Source organism: Physella acuta, unplaced genomic scaffold (assembly GCF_028476545.2).
Source record: "Physella acuta isolate Inbredline_101_S28 unplaced genomic scaffold, ASM2847654v3 ptg001440l, whole genome shotgun sequence".
NCBI lineage: Eukaryota > Metazoa > Mollusca > Gastropoda > Physidae > Physella > Physella acuta.
In genome coordinates, this window is record NW_026732955.1 from 134,357 (window position 1) to 154,275 (window position 19,919).

At 32.0% G+C, this 19,919-nt stretch overlaps 2 protein-coding genes across 2 annotated transcripts; one reads left to right on the plus strand and one right to left on the minus strand.

Moving 5' to 3' along the window:
• Positions 1-284: 284 nt before the first annotated feature.
• LOC131927763 (uncharacterized) lies at positions 285-7,821 on the plus strand. The gene is made up of 6 exons (XM_059283562.1): positions 285-387; positions 2,613-2,787; positions 2,895-3,060; positions 5,247-5,370; positions 5,705-5,833; positions 6,748-7,821. Exons 1-6 carry the CDS (start codon positions 359-361, stop codon positions 7,088-7,090), a joined length of 966 nt encoding a protein of 321 aa, XP_059139545.1. The 5' UTR covers positions 285-358; the 3' UTR covers positions 7,091-7,821.
• Positions 7,822-8,203: 382 nt separating this feature from the next.
• LOC131927773 (uncharacterized) lies at positions 8,204-19,523 on the minus strand. The gene is made up of 18 exons (XM_059283575.1): positions 17,716-19,523; positions 17,432-17,626; positions 16,838-17,044; positions 16,488-16,748; positions 15,734-15,829; positions 15,405-15,529; positions 14,529-15,132; positions 14,268-14,383; positions 13,924-14,088; positions 13,704-13,796; positions 13,006-13,234; positions 11,709-11,858; positions 11,289-11,459; positions 10,798-10,914; positions 10,461-10,691; positions 10,075-10,319; positions 9,835-9,959; positions 8,204-9,736 (listed from the first exon to the last, which is right to left on the minus strand). The coding sequence occupies exons 1-18, from the start codon at positions 19,399-19,401 to the stop codon at positions 8,700-8,702; spliced, it is 5,853 nt and encodes a 1,950-aa protein (XP_059139558.1). The 5' UTR covers positions 19,402-19,523; the 3' UTR covers positions 8,204-8,699.
• Between the last annotated feature and the right edge of the window lie 396 nt (positions 19,524-19,919).

Below are 19,919 nucleotides of genomic sequence, written 5' to 3' on the forward strand. Positions count from 1 at the left end.
CAGTGAATAGAGTAACTCTTTTTTATTATGGCATTAGGAAAATCAGTTTTATAGCATCTACTTGTAGCAAACAGCGGCAGTTCAGTAGAAAAAGTTTTGTTTCAAAAATTAGCATTCGAAACCACTTTACTTTTTAACATTATTTTTGTTTAAAGTATATTAACAAATCAAATATATTTTTTTGAATTTTGAAATATATATTCAATATTCTAAATAAGTTTTTCAAGTTTTAATATTTCAGAATTTTAAAAAGTACAACTGGCATTAGAAGGATTTTTGCGGTAACGACGATTGCCGTATAAAACAGTAAAGCGTTCATAGAAACCACCGTATTCATTTTTTTTCTTCTCCAGGCACAATGAAGAAGAAAAAGGGCTCAAAGAAAAAGTTTCTATCTTTTACAATTTTCAATAGATTTTATTTAAGAAATAGATCTAGATCTAGATCTAGTACATTTAAGTATATTATTGAGTTTATAGAGTTATTTAAATGTGTTTGGGGAATTATATTAAAATTAAATACTAAAATTAAAATAGTATAGGCCAGTATTGAGTATAGGCCCTACTAGCCTAAGGCCTAAATATAATTTAAATATACTAAATAAAATACATAGTAAATACGTAAATAGTAAATAATAGTAATAATTGGTAAATATAGTAAAAGTAAATATCATAAATTTTAATTTAGGCCTATTATTTATTGTAAATTGTAGATGACAAGAAATACCAGGTAATGGTAGAGTAGAGCTATTCACATACACATCTTTTTCCAGCTAGAATCAGCCTAAATAAAATTTAATAGCCTAGGCCTAAATGAATAATAGGCCTAAGTATTATGATTATTAATTATTTTAGGCCTAAACTAAAACTAAATATTAGGACTAAGTTAAATTAGTAAATTTATTAAATAAGCCTACCTCTCCATAGGGTACAGGCCTTTAGTATTTTAGCTAAGCTAATAACCCCAATTAGTAATAAGTAGCCTAATTAATGTTAATGAAATTAAAGATTTAAAAAAAGTATCTATATAGATCTATATAATTCTCTTCTGGGAGACGCTAGAAAACAAGCTGTAAGCGCGCTCCCTACCACCCCACCTCTACATGGTCTGGTGAGCTGTGGTTCACATTATGTTTACATTCATGGAGCCGGGTTTAGTGACGGCTATTAGGGGCAGATAATTTAGTTTGAAACGATTTTAAACTTAGAGGAGGTAACTAAGAGGAGGCTGCTTTCACGGGGGGGGGGGGGGGGGTTAGTGTTTTAAAGCAAATATTTTCAGTGGCAGCATTGGTACTGTCGAATTCACAAATTATGAATTACTGAAAAGTAGAAAAAAAAACAATTAAATAGTGGCGTATGATACACAGCGGGTCGGCTCGTTAATTATAATTAACTAAATAGTAGGCCTAATCTATTACTTTAGAAAGTAAGTAAAAACGAGTCTAATCAATTCAATCATTGTAATATCTTTCTTTATTGAGTCAGACTGTTGGATGCTTAATCGCTGTGTAATGTATGCATATCTCTCTTGTCATTTTGAGTTGTTGTGTAAGTGCAATTAATTTGTCTGGGACACTATTCTTCTTTCTTCTTAATTTTAGTGTTGGAGGAGATTCCCTTCAATACAATTAAGTATATATCAACTCGTTAAGCGCCATGGGACTCTATTAATATTAGAATTATCATCTATAGCACTTAACGTATAATAGTTATACTGTCCTGTCTACAAACCCCCCACCCCCCACCCTGTAAATTGATTCACATAAAAACACACAGACACATTTAATATTGGGGTCACTAAATTGAAAGTACATATCTGTATTTAGTCCGTATAGTATCTGTATTATTACTTTTAAGTAATCTTGATGGCAGTGTTTCTTCCAGATTTTTTTTCTCCAGGGGGGAAGGCACTTCAATTTTGGTAAAAGTATGTCGTTTAGGGGGCGTTAGATTTTTTTTTTTTGGGGGGGGGGGGAGAGATGCCTGGGAGAAACTCTGATTGATGGCAGATCTGATATACATCTTCTACTATTTTAGATCTAATAAATTACTAATAATTTAATAATATATTACAAATAAAAAATTACTAAATAAAAAATACTAACTAACTTATAAAAATAACAAAACTTAATTTATATTAGTATTTAGTACTGTAGTAACTGGATGTACTAAGAATTTGTAAACTACACACTTTAAGGAATAACTTATTTAATAGTTATGGCCATAGTAGTAGGCTACTTCAAATATGAATAGATTTAACATTATTTACATTTTTTAGATCAAGATCAAATTAAAGTAATATTACTTTTATAATACTCTGCTTCATTTATGCAGTGATCAATTTTTTAAAAATGTATGAAAAAGTTACTTTTCTAAATAAAAACTGTCACACATTTTGTGACAACTGACCTTAAGATAGTTTTCTCAGCACTGGTTTTATTGTGTCATTAGTCACATCAAATATTCTTGATGCCCCACATGAGTAGGGCAAGCCATGGTTTAGAAAATCATGTTTACTTTTTAAAAACCAAAATATCAAAATGATAATAAATTTTTTTTTAATCTAAAAGAAACAAAAAACCTTAAAAATTTCCTTTTTTCCATGAATAGAAAAAAATCGTCTAAAGTAACAAGTAAACTTTCATCTGAAATAGAGGATGAAAGTAATGTTGGGGACAGTCCTGAAACTACAACACTTATGTCTGGAGATACACAACCAAGTGGAAAGAAAAAGAAAAAGAAAGGAGGAAAGAAGAAAAAACTTTCAAAATCAGAAAAAGCTTTGGTAATTGATAATAAATCAAAAACTTTATGCTTTTTAAAGCTATACTTGCTACTTCTGTTTATTTTATTTTGTTAATTTAGAATTAAAAGAAAAACAATTTCTTTCAGCAAACTCTAGAAAAAAAAGGTGAAAAATTGAAAGGAAATGCTGCTCATTATGATGCCTTTATTAATCGAATGCATCAGTGGATGCTGGACAACACAAGATTGGCTCTAGAAATGTTCAAACAATTTGATTCAGATGGATTAATTTCATATGATCAGTTTAAAGCAGGTAAATTTGTTAATGAAAAAAAAGAAAGATCATCACTTAGTCATAACCACTAAGTTTAGTTTACATCAGTGAATATTTTTAGGGTTTGACTAAAATTCCCTTTCTGAAATGGTAAATGGTATTTGACTGTGTGTGCATATATATATATATATATATATATATATATATATATATATATATATATATATATATATATATATATATATATATATATATATATATATATATATATATATATATATATATATATATATATATATATATATATATATATATATATATATATATATATATATATATATATGCATACATATATATACATACATATATATACATACATATATATACATACATATATATATACATACATATATATACATACATATATATACATACATATATATACATACATATATATACATACATATATATACATACATATATATACATACATATATATACATACATATATATACATATATATATATATATATATATATATATATATATATATATGTATATATATATATATACTCAGCACTAAGAGCTTATTGTGTACATTGGCCGGCCAATGCGCGCACTGGCCGGGGCGTACTGGCCAAAGTCTGAAGCGCTTAAACTTTACAGCGTATTTTGTGCACTGGCCGGGATGACCTGGCCAATGTTCTATCTAGACTAATTTGTGATAGCGTTTTCATTATTCTGGGTGCGGTTTCATTGTGAGTAATGTGGTGTTTAGCTCTTACTAGCATGCAAACTCAAGGTGCTAAGATGCTTAAAACATCAAATGCAAAATTTAAACAAGCTGAAGTGGGTGACAATGTACGCATCCATATACCAGATGTTGACAGAGGTCGCGGTGATACCCATAGCGTCATTTCACTTGTCATGAGCGTCGAGGACGCTTTCTAAAACAAATGTATGCTAGCAGTGAGTTTTCAATTCTTCACGAAAAACTGCTCTTATTGTCGTCAGTTGGCACTGAGGAAAAATCATTAAGAACCATCACATCTTCACAATCATTGATCGGCGGCCAAGGCTACAGTCGCTGCAATTGCACAACCAAGTGCACAACAAATCGCTGCAAGTTTAAAAATAACAAACTATTAATTCTAAATTCTTAATTCTAAATGCCATAAAAGTTCAACTTGTTGTTACAAGTGATAATATTGTTTGATTGAGACTATAGTACAATAAAAAATTTGAATGTTTCTGTCATTTACTTTAATGAATAATCAATAAAGCCTTAATTTCATGATCCTTACGGTATAAAAAAAACAAAATCTGCTCATGATAATCTAATTCAGACCGGCCATTCCACAATGCGCACATTGGCCGACTTTGGGCTTTGACCGTAACATATATATATATATATATATATATATATATATATATATATATATATATATATATATATATTTCAATATATATATTCGCTGAATACCCGTGCTCCGCCACGGTAAATCTTTTTAAAATGTACCAACTTGGGAACAGAACAAAACAAAGAAAAATACAACACAACCACAACACAACCACATCACATATGCTATAATTCTAAAATTTCACCATCGGTTAACACCGAAAAACAAAAACAAAAAATAGTGATTTTGAGAGATCATAGACTGATTAGAAAATAATATAAATAATCTTATCATTTTTCTATTTTAATTATGAACCTAAATATATGATAATTAATGCGGTAGTAATAAAAAAAAAATTAACTTCAATTATTGATGAGTTAAATTTATTTTTAAATTACCTCCCTCGCAAAAATTACAAAAAAAAAAAGTTGAATTAATTAGTTTTTTTCGACCTTCTGTTAAGAAAAATGTATCCACTTTTTCTAGGAATATAAACGAAAATGATATTTGACATTGAACCTTTTAATATGTTTTAGGAATGTGCGTGTATTTAATATTTTCTTTACGTTATGCAAAAGAGTAAAAACAGTGGCAACTATTAAATAACTTTATGTCGTTATATAAACATTATATAAACAAACCCTACTCTATTACTTATAGTAAGACACTGCGATGCACTGAAAAGCACTGGATGGTGCGATGATTACTTTTATGGTTCCAAAATCTATAGCGATGACGGAAGGAAGGAAGGACTGACACACTACCAGCCCTCTTATATTATAGACATAGTTAGTTATTTTATGTTTTAAACTTCTTTTCTGACAGCCATGTTTGACCTTAATGCTCCAGTGAACAAAGTGGAGCTACATCTTATGTGTAAACTTTTAGACAAAGAAGATGCTGGTGAAATTGATTACAAAGAGTTTGCTAATGGTTTGCAGTTTATAAAGTTAGTATAATTGTTTATTTATTTCTTCATTTTAAAAGTGTTCTTTGCTTAAAAGCATATCTAAGCCTGCTAGATGCACAATTTTTTTTTTACCTAGTGACAAATATTTTTATTTTTTTACAAGTAACCAAGAGCTGTAATCTAATGTTTTCTTCATTTGGTCATAGATTTAAAACACATATATTTTTAAACACTTTCAACAAATACCATGTATTGACAATAGAGTACAATAGAGTAATAACCTAAACTATAGAATGACTACTTGTAAAAAGTAAATGTTTTGTATTTTTGATAATTTCAACTTAATTTGAATATATTCATATTCTTATAATAGAGAATTACGAGAAATAGATCGTCAAAGAGTCCATGATGAAACTCAATTACTGTTGACACAACGCAAGTTCCCAGCATGCCCATGCTGTAAAATGCTTATAGTTGAACCTTGGCGAGAGACATTACCAAGGTAGGCCAACTTAGTAGTATTAAATTTCAGACTAAAACTTCAACACATTCAAGTCCCTTTTTAGGTTTTCTTTCTTTTTAAAGATTCTTACTAAAATTTTAACAACTTATTTTACTAATGTTCAAGTAGCAATACATGCTATCTTGACTCCCGTTAGTGGTATAGGAAAAGTGGAGTTAGCCCCTCATTATGGAAGTTGTCTCCCTTTAAATTACAGCTTTTGGCAATGGTTTGCTTGTTGCTTTATGGTTGCCATTTTAAATGTCATTAAAAACATTACATTCTTAAAACTGTATACAATATATAAAAATACACAATCACAATCATCATATAGGAGGCCTATATATATATATATATATATATATATATATATATATATATATATATATATATATATATATATATATATATATATATATATATATATATATATATATATATATATATATATATGTGTGTGTGTGTGTGTGATAAACCTAACTGCTTTCCACTTTCAAGCAAATTTTAAACAGGAACCCATGCATTTAAAGCTGGGTTAACTTCAGGGATGATTTATGGACTCGATTCAGGAATTCGAACCTTTTTGAGTCAGCAGTCATGTGCTCTACAATCTGACCATGCCATCCCATAATTTTAATTTGATTAATAGTATAAAAGTGTTTTTTTTTCTTCTGTTGAACATACATGTAGAAGAATGGCTAAAAGTAGTAAAAGATAATTATGTTTAAGATCCTAACACTCCAAAGGATTCTTTAATTTTAATTACAAACCTTTTTTAAAATTTATCTTTTCACCTAGTGACCATCTGTATTTATATTTTTAATTTCATGTCTGGAGAATTAAAAACTTTCAATACTGTGGATGTTATTACATATAGTTATAATAATGTACTACTATTGCTTTGTTGTTTTTAGATTCATTTTACTTGAACTAAGATGTGTGACCTTTGACATGATTGGGAAGTATCCAGGACATCTTAAGTTGCTGGTACACAGCCACCTGCCAGTTTGTGGCTTGATTCAGATGATTATTGCAGAGACAGACATCAGCTCAAGTAAAATAGCAGTTTTCCGTGATACCTCTAGAAGTCCAGAATCTGTTTTACCTCCAACAATGACCCTAGAAGAATGTGGCTTTGTAGGAGAGGTTTTGACCAGTTGTGAGGAGCGTGTCTTGTACTATGACTACACTGTAGAGTTTACAGACTGCCCAATCTTAATGTGTGATCATTATTTTGGACAAAAAGTAAAAATATAGAATTTTCCAGCTGCAGTAATATTTTTTGGAATCATGAAATTTGATCTTTTTGATGTCGCTATTTTTACAGTACTGATTACTCATTAAATGAGAATTCTAACTAGTAATAATAAATGCATAGCATTCTCCCTGTAATGTATTTACAACACTGTAACAAACAGAAAGTTCTTGTTAATATTTGTATTTATTTTAGAATGTCACTGTTATAATTTATGCACAAACTATTTATCTGAAAGTTTTATTTTGTCTTGCACAATCTGTCTCAGAAATTTTATTTTATATTAAAAGAATGTGAATAGTTTACTATTAACAACAGACAAATTCAAATTAATCATTAGAAATACAAATCCTATTGTTCCTTTTCAAAAATATAAACCATCAATGTGTTTAAATTACTGTGAGGCAAAAATGTTTTTGCCATTTTTCACTAATACTAAGAGCCATATAAATTTCAAATGGTTTACTTAAAAAAAAATAATTTATAGAAAAGTTGTCTTGGGACATTTTCAGAAACTATTTACCTAAAATTTTTGTGAGGAGCAGTTTTCTCAATTTAGAGTAAATTTTTATTAAATATATTTTGTCACTATTAAGTAGTTTTATTTTAAATATATTGTATTGATGTTTTGTTGTCCCTTCTCTAGCCTCAGAAGTGTTAAGTTTCAATCATAACATTTTTAGAATTGATCCTTCATTAACTTTACCACAGTAAAGAGAATATTTTAGAATAACACATTACGACCAGAATACTGATGGACTGTCGTATATTTCTCAATCATAACAACCCAGTAAGACCAAATGTATTTTAACCTCCAGAGTTTATGGTATTTCTCCAATGAAAACAAAACTCAACAAAAAGGCCAGTGACAATGAGACTTGTATGAATAACAAACATATAAATCACAGACAGTTATAGCTAAAAACACAACAGATCAATAGAAATTTTTTTAAATTTAATTGTCAACAACATGAACCAAGCAAAAAAAAAAATCCCTTACAGCTTATAGGATTTAAATGTTGAGGGACAAGCAATGGGAAGAAACCACCTCCCAACACAATTGAAAAGGCCAAAGGTTTAGATTTTTAGAACTCTCACCATTTGTCAAAGGCCAGGACATAAAATCACCGGGCTCGAAGGCAATTCCTGTGACGTCTCCCAACCATAAAGACGTACTACAATCTGAGTGGATGGGATCCATTATGTCATGAGCCTGTTCTTGAAAGAATCACTTGGCCAGTAACATTGTAACAGAAGTAATAATTAGCAAAAATTTTATGGAATAATCAAGTACATTTTCTAAATGAAGTTAATAATAATACTTTTAAAAAACTCTTAACAAAAGCTGCTTGTTCAAATTATAAAAAATATCTTTAAGCAAAATAAAAACAAAAATATAAGTTAACACCTTAAGGAATGCTTAATTAATCTTAAATTCTAAAGATCAATAATCCCTTTAGTTAACAATGGTTTTTAATAAATTATTGTTTTGTCAAAAAATATTCTGAAATAAATTTGAATACTGATGAAAGTTAAATGTTATTTACACCTGGTGAAAATTTAAAAAAAAACAAATTTTAAAGCAATAAGCTTTAGAAAAAAAAACATCAATCAATCAACTTCAGAATAATTCTTATCACTAGGCTGTTCTCTTTTCAAAATCTGCTTTGGGGTGAACAGTCCCAAATTGGTTTCTACCAATCTTTTTCCAACAGGTTCTTTGTTGTTTTCTGTTGTCTTCAAATTGTTAGAGGAACCCTCATTTCTACTGTTTGTTAGGCTGTTAGTTGCATCATCATCTGTCTCTTCCTCTTCTGTTGTCCAAGCATCATCATCTTCACCACTAGCAGTTACATCCCCAACAACTTCTAGATTTAATGATTCCTTTACTGCCATCTTTTCTAGTTTCCTAGATGGAGTAACATCAGAGCTGATTACAGAGCTTGGACTATCTAAGTTACCAGGTGTTTTTAGGTGACTTTTAACCTTTTGAGGTGAATCCTTCAATTTAGAACTAATTACTTTCCTTGCTAGAAAATTTACCATCTCTTTGCGTTGGTCTTCCGTAAGTAGTGATTCATACCCTACTGTCCAGAAAGGCTTTTCTTGCCCCACTTTGGCTAAATTTTCTTTCAATAATGTTGGATTGGAAACAAGCATTTCGATCTCCTCTACTTCTGCTTCTGTTAGACGACATTCAATATCACCAACTTGAAACATCTTTTCTGTCAGCAGCTCCTCGTTATCAGACACAACATCATTCTGAAGATCTGCTGGCTGAGCCAAGCCTTCTTGAAACATCTTCTTCAGGACCTCCTCTCCTGTGTCATCTTCAAACAACTCTACGGTGCGTGGCTTTAGCTTGATCATTCTAACAATAACTTCTTTTCCCATGAGCAGATTACTTATAGCTAGTTGCAGCTGATTTGTCCATTTGCCACCAAGATTTTTTGGGGGAAGAATTGCAAGATGACACCTCCATGCCATGATTGGGAATTTTTTACTGTCATCATGCAGAGGTCTCATGCGATTTAGAGGTAATATTTCAGTTGTTCCAAAATCAAAGTAGGTAACAAGACAAAGATTATTGCTTGGATATGGCATGACTACCACAGCTCTGTACCATCTATCGTCCACTGTGTATTGGCCTGTAAGAATATGAAATAGTAAGATTGTATGTCTAGACCGTTTAATTTTTTTACAAAAGTAATTGAACCAAAAAGAACTTTCAGAGAAAAATTCTAACCTTCTACTAGCGTGCCCTGGATTGGCAAACTATCCAATACACCAGAATTTGAAGAATTGAGATTCTCCATGAGTACTTCAAACTCTTTTATCCTTTGATTCCATTCATCTTTAGCCCCAGCAGGCCTAAAATCACCAAACAAGATAAACAAGTACAGAATCCAGGGCAATCAACATCAAACACTTTTTTCTTAAATTTTTCTGGTATAAAACTTAAGCAATAATTAGAATCCATATTTACTTATTCATCAATGAGCGCTGCAGGTAGATAACATCTGGCCTCTCTACATGGGTGATCAAACCCCTGAATGTTGTGTGCAGGTTGCCCATCTTTAGCTTGGGACACTCTTGGATGTTCAGCACAATCTGACCTATAATGCTGCTGTGGGTGTAGATGTGTCTGTCATCATTCTTGCATAAAGCCACACATTTAGAAACCAAGTAGTCTTTCAAGTTAAGGCCATCTGCCACCCGGATAAGGTCCACCTATAAATAGGATTAACAAAAAGTATAGTAGAACCTTTTTTAACTGTGGCTCTACGCTCAAAGGATAATGACGGCTGCAGCATATTATCAATAAGAATTTTGATACCAATTTCAATATGAAAACTAGAGTAAGTTGATTACCATAATCAAGTTGTTCTCATCCACTGCCCGCACAGTTGCAGCACACTCATAAGGAATAACAAGCCTATGTATGTCCTCCAGAGCTGACCTCTCCCACACAGATGGGAATGGTTCAAGGTCATGTATATAAAAACAATAGCTTAGAACGGGAATGTTGTAGAGGTCAGGGTGTATCTCACACAAGTCCCAGACATTAACCAGAGAGGAATTGCCAAAATCAATGTAGAATACCTGAAAAACAAACAACTCCACCAAATAAGTATGAAATGCATTTGCATGACTTTGTAAAGAGGATGAAATATAAAAATGTGTGTAAGTATCAGGGATAAGGAGGTACCTCAGCCTTGTTGGAGCTAATATTTTTTATTACAGCTCTATACCACAGCTTGTCTTCATCAAATGGCGCTACACATGTGTCTCCAGTTTTCCATTTTTTCACTGGCTTTTCATCAACCTTGAGCAAAAACATTTTTTTTAAATTTATTCTCAGCAGTTTTAAAATGTTAAAGACAATTAATCAATATAGTTCAGGCAACTTCTGTTTTTTAAACCTATAAATGTAAAAAGCATTTTTTTAAAAAATCAACTTGATTAGTGAAGTTTTATTTATGCCTTTCAATTATGTATAAAGTGCAGTTTTTCAAGTTTTTGTGTGAGTAATGCACCTTTATCTAAGGGTGAGGAATTGGATCATAAGATGATGTGAAAAGTAAACTGTGACATTTTCACTAGTGATACTTTAACAAAGACCTAAATGAAATTTCATACATACCTCAGGCTAATTGCACATTTGTTTTTAATGCTAGCTTAGATTTTGTTTGTATCTACCTTAGGTTCCCAAGTACCATAAATTTGTACAAGTTTTTTCTCCAGATCAACAATAGTTTCTGTCCATGTCACTGGTTGTGAACAGATAGCACCAGATGAGCTGATAAATGTGGGCACAACTCTTAACATAGTACCAACTTCTGGAACTGGTGAGGCTGGAATGCTCATCACCTGTACATTGTTGTTTGTTTTAAATATAGTAGGGATTACATTTTGTAATTACAACTTTAAAAGAAGTATATAATCATATACATATACTATGTGCAAATAATCCTTTATCATTTTCTACTTTGTGTTTTATTACAAATCATAACATAAAATAGTTTTTTTTTCAGTTTAGTAAAGCAGAACTTTGCAGAGAAAAAAAATTGGCATATTTATTAAAGAATTAAATCATTCTAAATTCAATGCCTGACTTACATTTATCAAGTCACTACACCTGTCCTCACTATCAGGAACAAAAGATAAGGGTTTTAAAGGTTCCGGCTGTACATCACAATCTTCCTCTGGTTTCACTGCCTCTTTAATTAACACTGCTTCTGTTTCTTCACTTGAAACTTTCATGTTTTCCTATATAGATAGAAATATACCAAGTAGAGTATTATCCAAATTTTAGACATGAGTTGGGGTCGGTGTGGTCGAGTCAATAAAACTCATGGTTGCTAAACTGAAAGTCTCAGCCACTCTTCTAGGAGAGACAACTCAAAAATCCAAAAACTGCTGCCTTGTAGTTTGTTCTTGGTTGGACAAAGGCTATGGAAGCAAATCCGAAAAGAAAAGCAGTCTGCAATCTGAGTCAACGGCCTATATGGCGCATAACAAGTTGACATGTATAGGCTACTTAATTGTGTTGGAGGGAATCCCTTCCAACACTAGAATTAAGAATGCAGAAGAAAAAAAAGACATGAGTTAGTTATTTCATAGTGACTAACATAATGGAAAAATGACTTGTACATCTTCTTCTTTCTTCTTCTTCGTTCTTAATTATTAGTGTTGAAGGGGATCGAGATTTATCTGCCAGTGGGGTTGAACTCGAGACTGTTCGAATTTATCAACCATGAGCTTTTTGCCGACTCGACCACGCCTGCAACACAATTAAGCGTTACGTGTCAACTGGTTATGCGCCATTGAGGCCATTGACTCCGATTTCAGCCTGCTTTTCTTTTTGGATTTGCTTCCATAGCCTTTGTTCAACCAAGAACAAACTACAAGGCAGCAGTTGTTTAATTTTGGAGTTGTCTCTCCTAGAAGAGTGGCTGTCCCCAGCTAATGAGCCTCATCTGCCCGAGGGTTCGAACTCGAGACTTTTCGGTTTAGCAACCATGAGCTTTACCGACTCGACCACGCCGACCCCATGTACATGTACTTGTACATGACATGTGCAACAGAAATGTTATAACAATAACTTGTGTTCTTGAAGTAGATTCCTTTTCAAACCTTCAGTCCATGCGGCAAGGGAAGTAGAGTTCACCTGTTCCTGTGACCTTGGCATATAAAGGAATAGTGTTGTTATTACTATGCCTAGCTGCGTTTACATTCCCTAATGTGAGTTAGATACCCATTAGTGCTGAGAGGACTCAAGAATGTTCTACCGACTTGAACCCAGATTCAAACTCGAGACTTTTAGGTAAGCAGTCTAGCGCAATACCACTAGGCCACGCTGTCCCTGTTCTTGAAGTGTGAATTGAATACCACAAAATAAGAGAACACAACCTACCTCAAATATCAGCTTATGGAACGGAGCCACGCCACCTTCTGTTGCACTTGCAATTTGACTACCCCTCTTCATAGGCATTGCAAGACCATTATCAATGATGCTCTGTCTTAAGGAGTGGTATGTTCTTATGACAGGGTCAAAGGCAGTTTCTGGTATTACTTCTTCATAAATGATGTCTATTGGGAGACTGTTGTCTTTCAGTTCACCTTCTTGCTTAATATACAGCTTCCTTTAAGTGGATATAATAGAAGAAAGTAGAAAAAAATTTTAATCTCAAGAAAATCATAAGACTTATTAAGGCAGTAACTGCACAATGATATAACACAAGTAAATTTAGCAATAGCTGGTCAGAGTAAAGTCCTGGTCTGTACAAACTAAAAACATTCTTGCAAGTTTGATGATGTGCTGTATATTTATATCTCATTATTATGTTTAAAATGTTCTATCCCCAATGTAAGCTCATGGCTAATTATATTATTTAATATTTTCCTGGACTATTTTTCTGTTGATTTTATTTACTATTATTATAACAACCTCTTCACTCTGTTACCATACCATAACAATTATTAATAGTAGTATATTTAAAATGTATGATCTGAAAATGGGAGTTATTTTTATCCATAAGCTATTTTCTAACAAAGCCCTGACATCTTTAAATGTGTTAAAATCTAAGATCTAGATCTGAATACACAACCTACTTGGCTTGTATTATGCTCATCATAAAGTCAGTGGCAGTATGTGGCCACTTGGTCCCATCAGATCCTGAAGGAACTAAATCTGCCAAGTGGCATCTGTACAAAATACAATAGTGTGTATAGGAGTAATAAAAAGAATAGCTACCTACACAAATGTTATGTTAAAAGAAATCATTATATGGTATAAAAATGAATTAATATAAATTTTAAAAATGTCTTCTACCTTACAGCTGCTACCTCTAGTCGAGTCCCAAGTTCACGATTAAGGCAACGCAGGTCACAACATTTCACCAGATCACTGTAGCCATAATCTACCATGTCAACCTGACAGTTTTCATTTTCTATAGTTTTTATGTTGCATCTGTACCATAGCTCATCAACAGAGTATCTAAGGAATGGTTGAAGAAATTACTATTGTAAATATATTCATGCCATAATAGCTCGGATTTAAAAAATAATTATTTCAACATTTAAAAAGTAAACTTATTCACTTTCTTCAAACTTTTACTAAACAGACAGTTAATAATATTAATGCTATGAAAAAATGCATTCAGATTGTTTAATTACTTAGCAGCACAATATTCTTCTTGTTTCCATTGGTGAGTTGTGGGGGAAACTGAGTTAGTGTAAAACTTCTGCATGTCTTCCATAAGTTTACTGAGTTCTTCTTCTTTTTCTTGAATCTGTTTTATACACAATTTTCATCAAATGGATCATGTCAAATAGATAGAGTTACTTGAAAAAATAAAGTTTTTTGAAGGCAGATAAAAAATTTTTTTTTAGAGGAAATCCCACATAACATTATCAACAAAATGTATAGATACTTACCCTTATAAAAAAGTCTGAAGGACTCTTATAGTTACTAACAACCACCTCTATGTAGACTGCATTCTGGATGGATTGCCCTTCATCATCACTGTTGACACTCATTGCTCGTTGAATATCTCGCTGAATTTTCTCTTTTTCTGATGATTGCTTTTGAATATTTACATCCAAAGTCTTGCTCTGTTGTTTTACCCTTGATGGGCCTGTTTTTTGTGTGTCCTGTTTTCCAGCACTTCTGGCTGATAATTTGGTGTTACTAGTGCTTTCTTGCATTGGGGAAGTATATGGAGATGTTGATTTTTTTCTGTCTCTCCTGTTTTTAGTATGAACATGTGAGGCTTCTTTGTCACTGAAGGTTCCCCTTACCCTCATCACTTTAGCTTTTGAGGATGCCTCTGGATAAGAGCCTTCACATCTGCTGGCTTTAGTCTCACCTGAGTCACGTTCATCCAAGCCTATAGCATAAGATTCTTGGACTGCACTCACTGATGCCAAGCCTGTGCTCTGAGCCAAACCCATTTCCACCAGTTTGCAGTTGACAGATTGTAAACTCTTAATGCTACTTTTGTTCCCTAACCACAGAACCATTTCTGTGACTTCAGCCCACCTGATACAAAAATTTAATTTTGGATAATTAGAAAATATTACAATATATTATTGAAGTTTTTTTTAAAGGGTACATCAAAGTACTATATAATATTTAAATACATTTTCTGGGGTATTCTATAAATTCAATAAAATAAAAAGAGCGTTAGATTAAAATGAAATAAAAAAAACAACTGCAATTAGATCCAATAGATGAAATTATCTGAGCAAGTTGTACCTTACAACTGCAATTAGATCCAATAGATGAAATAATTATATGTGAGCAAGTTGTACCTTACAACTTTAACACATCCTCTTGTTCCAGACAAGACATTTTGAAACCAAATTTCTGCTTCATCTGACCAGGCAGCATCTAGCCCACCAACAGGGCAAACATCTGCCAACTTACAACAAACAGCCTGCAATGGAGACTTCATTTTGTCAAGTCATGATATTAAGCAACTTCAAATAATAATTTTAAATAAAAAATTTTGGAGAAAATATTATATTTATGTAGAAAATTATAATGGCAAAAGTACTCATGAAAAGTAGTACTGGCAGGTATGTGTGTGGATTAAGTTGTGTTTAATAATGAATATTACCTATAAATTGGAATTTTTTACCTGTATTGGTAGCTTAAAAAATTCTGAGTGTAACTTCTTCAGCTGCTCATATTGAACTATTTCAACTGCTCCAACATCAACAAATTTTACTTTTACCTAAATGAAATTGAGTTAATTAGTGCTGGTATTTTTTAACACAATTTATAACAGATTAATAAGCTGAAGTGACAAAAAAGTTGTCACATTGTGCCAAAATGTTAACCGTGAGTGACATATTTGTGACTAGTTTCAGAAGAAATCATGTCACTCAAAATGTTACCTTTCATCTCAGAGCTCACACAAAATCAACTCACATTGATGCTTTGATATAAAATAGAATTTGTTTGTTTTTGGCCTGATGTGTGTGTGGCATTGTCTGCACAAATATGTGACCTTAAAATACCTTAAACCTAAACCAAGTTTTTATATATATATATATATATATATATATAGATATATATACACATATATAAAATTCATTTTAAGGAAGCTCTTAAATACAAGTTTATAATTTCTAGTATAACATACTTTTAACTATACAGTTTTAAACATAGTTTAACTAGGAAATTAGTGATTTTTTTTCAAAAGTGTTACCCCCACCAATTGTAGCTAAAGTGTAAGATAAATTATAAATATTTAATAAAATTAATAGTTAGGGACAGGAAAAAAAGACACACACTTGTTAATGCCTCTTATAGCAATGGTTGTTGAGTGGTGATGATTGATAGTGCATAGCATGAAGGCAGGTGTCTTAATTTTAACACTCAAAACTGACCTGTCTATGCTCTGATGGAGCAAGGACCTCTCCTCTGTACCATTTACTGTTTTCATCTTTAACAGCACAGACCATACCAGGTCGGGGGTAGAAAAGAGAATATAAGTTGGTGGCATCTTTACTATAAGTTTCCTGCATTTTTTCAAACATTATCTGATAGTAATCTTTCTCCACACCATCACGCACTAAGTAAAAGTCCAAAGGTGAATTGACGCAAGTTACTGTGACATCAACAATTTTCCCACTCATTAAAGATGTTGGCTAAATCAGAATAAATTACATTCATGTTACAATAACATATATTTCAATAAAAATATAATTCTATCCTAAACACAAAGAAAAGTGCTTACCTTAATATACTTAATTTTTGGATATGCTGGTGGTGATGGAACTTTTCCAGCAGCATCACTGAAAGTCCTGAAACGTCCAAGCTCTAAGAAGACCATAATATCTCTTAAAGAAATAAAACCATCATCAGTAACATTTTCCGCTGGTAAGACGATAAGATCAACTTCATAAATCTCATCTTGTCTGTTCAGGGCTGAGAGCAGAAAAGCCTGAAACATGACGAGTTTAGTTGCAGCTTACATTAATAGGGTCAAAACTTTATTCTTTGATTGAACATTGTACTAAACTGTTAAACTTAAGGTAAAAATTGTACAACTACCTATACAATTTACATGTAACTAGCTTGCATATGGCATTAACATAAAATAAAATTGAGTTTATTTTATACATAAATCAGCTCTGAGTAGAAAATTAGATTAAGATTAGTTATATTGCTCATTCTTAGATATAAACTTATAAGTTACAGTAAGAAAAAAACACCAAAATATAATTATAAATCTAATGTGAATTTTTATGGTATTTCACAAACTGTTGTAATAATTAGCTCATTAATTTCTCTGGTTGGTATATTTTAAGTATCAAAGCAATTGTAATACCTTATTTTGAGTCATCTGATGGAACTCTTGAATAGCTTTAACTGACCATAAAGTGTCCTCCTCATAAGGGGCAAAGTCATATAAAGAGCAACGTATTGCAAAAGGAGGATACTTTAAAAATCTCTTCTCCATCAGCCTTAAATCTTTCGAGGTAACATTTTCTTCATTGCCAAAGTCTATGTACATGACACGAATCTGTGGGGGGGGAAAAACAACATACATTTGAAAGCGCATATTTGACATTTGCTTAGTATTTAGTCTATAGATAAAAATATATTACATACTTTGAAACCTTCTTGTTTTGTCTGGTCTGCTGGTACTTCAACATTCAGAACCTTTGCTCTATACCAGAGCTTGTCCACTGAGTAGCGAGCAAGTACATTCATATGTTTTTCAAGTATTATTGGTGCATGCTTGAGGGATGCATTTTTACGGCACCATGTGTTTATATTGTGAGACAAAGTATCAAGTTTATTTTTATTATTGGTCAACTGTACATAGAAATCATTTGGGGAGCGTATGTGAGTTACTATTGAATGATGAAGCGGCCCTTTAACAACAGGCTTAACAAGTTCTTCATGAAGAAACTCAGTTTTTTGTAGCTCAATAGGGTCTGTATCTTGAATTTCCCTTTTCTCCATGAATTCATCAAACACATCTGCAGATCCGTGTTCAATGTCACTAACCAATGATGAGCCAAAAGATGAAATGCTTGCTCTGTCATCCTCTTCAACTTCTTCAGGTGCTTCTTCAATTGTCTTGAAATCAATTTTTTGTTGTACTTTTCCAGAAATCCTCCCAAAAGAGTTAACAGCTTTAATCAATTCCTTAATGTTATTTTCTTCCCAATTAATATTTTCACAGGATGATACATCTTTCTTCACAACAATACAAGGAATAGATCTAGCACCTTTAAGTGCATCCAACAAAGAATTCCCATCTATTACTAATGCACTGTTGTCAATCAACTTTTTTGCATCTGATATAGCTTCATCTAGATTTAAACGTTGTTGCTTAAAAAACTGCTTTTGGTTTTTCAGCTCAACACAACTTTCTTTGAACATGTTACTAAGAGAATCAAGTAGTTCCATTTCTCGAATCTGTAGCATAGAATGCAATGTTAAAAAACTTTGATTTATATGATCAATGATAGACTTTGCTTCAGCTTTAACATTTGGAAAAGCTGATGATATTTTTTTGTCAACCTTCCTTAAGTTGTTCAAAACCAAAGATGCATTGGGCAGTTCATTTTCAATATCTGGTAATAACTGTTTATTCTTTTCTTCAAAAGAAACAATGGGATGGTTTTTGTGACTACCAAGAATATAGCAACGTGAGCATATTGCAGACGAATCTTCCTCACAATAGTATTCAATCGGACGGTTATGTTCACCACAGGTGGATTCAAAAACAATTTTACTAGAAACATTAGCTTTTAGTGGGACTGGTTTATGCTGTTTGATGGATGCAGATATTTTGTGAACTTTATCAAAACATGAAAAACAAAGAACACTTTCACATTCAATACATTTACAAGTACTATCTTTTACATGACACATGTTACATTTTTCTGTAACTTTATTATTAGCATTATTATCTTCAACAGCATCTAGTGTCTTTTGAAGCAAAACAGAAGGGGTAAAAGTGCCAAGCTGATGGTCTAGTTTAGCTCTCTGACTGATTCCAATATATGCAGTGAGGTAAACATTCACTGGTAGGTCTTTTATACCATTCTCTAAGGAGGTGACATGCTGGCAGGTTGAACAAGCCACATGAAATGGTGATGTGTGTTCTTGCAGTGATTCTGTAGGGACAACTGTTTCTGTCTTTTTGGTCCTGTGTGCAAGACATACTTCACAAAATGTATGTCCGCATCTCAAAATAAGAGGTTGCCTAGATTGTACTTTGTTCAACGATATGTTTAAAAGTGTAAAATTTTCTTTACAACTTGGGCAACAAGTCAGTTTCATTTTTAATATTCTTGATTTTTAGATTACAAAGAGAATCTAGAAAAATCTAGAACTAGAGCAGAGATTCTATGAATGAATTTTAAAAAGCATAACTTTTCATTTGAGACAGCCGCTTGTTTGTGTTTAAGTATACTAAATACCGCTTTTTAACGCTATTTTAAAAGCACACCTTAAACCAGACAGCGAAAGTATGCACGATCTTATATATTAATGCTTTATTATTAATTTTTATTAATTAGAACTGATAACTATCTGAATAAAATAAACTCAAGGAAACTCACTAATAACCATACTTTTTAATAAAAATTAGCCTATTAAAACAGGGTAAAACTCCATTTTAACGTATTTTATTCGCCGCTTCACGTTCACCTCCGATTGAGCGTATTTTTATTATATACATATAGACCTAGATCTACACCACCAAAGCAAAAAAATCTTAGGAAAACACTAGGATTAGATTCTAGTAGGTGATAGATATGGATCTACTTATGTTTTTTTTTTAGAAAAGGTAAAAAAAA

Coding starts and splice junctions, on each gene's coding strand:
- LOC131927773 (XM_059283575.1), bottom strand. CDS start 19,401: ATGAAACTGACTTGTTGCCCAAGTTGTAAAGAAAATTTTACACTTTTA. Junction 15,830..16,487: donor CTCCATCAGAGCATAGACAG/GTCAGTTTTGAG, acceptor AATTTCATTTAG/GTAAAAGTAAAATTTGTTGA. Junction 9,737..9,834: donor CCAGGGCACGCTAGTAGAAG/GTTAGAATTTTT, acceptor ATATTCTTACAG/GCCAATACACAGTGGACGAT.
- LOC131927763 (XM_059283562.1), top strand. CDS start 359: ATGAAGAAGAAAAAGGGCTCAAAGAAAAA. Junction 2,788..2,894: donor CAAAATCAGAAAAAGCTTTG/GTAATTGATAAT, acceptor AATTTCTTTCAG/CAAACTCTAGAAAAAAAAGG. Junction 3,061..5,246: donor ATATGATCAGTTTAAAGCAG/GTAAATTTGTTA, acceptor CTTTTCTGACAG/CCATGTTTGACCTTAATGCT.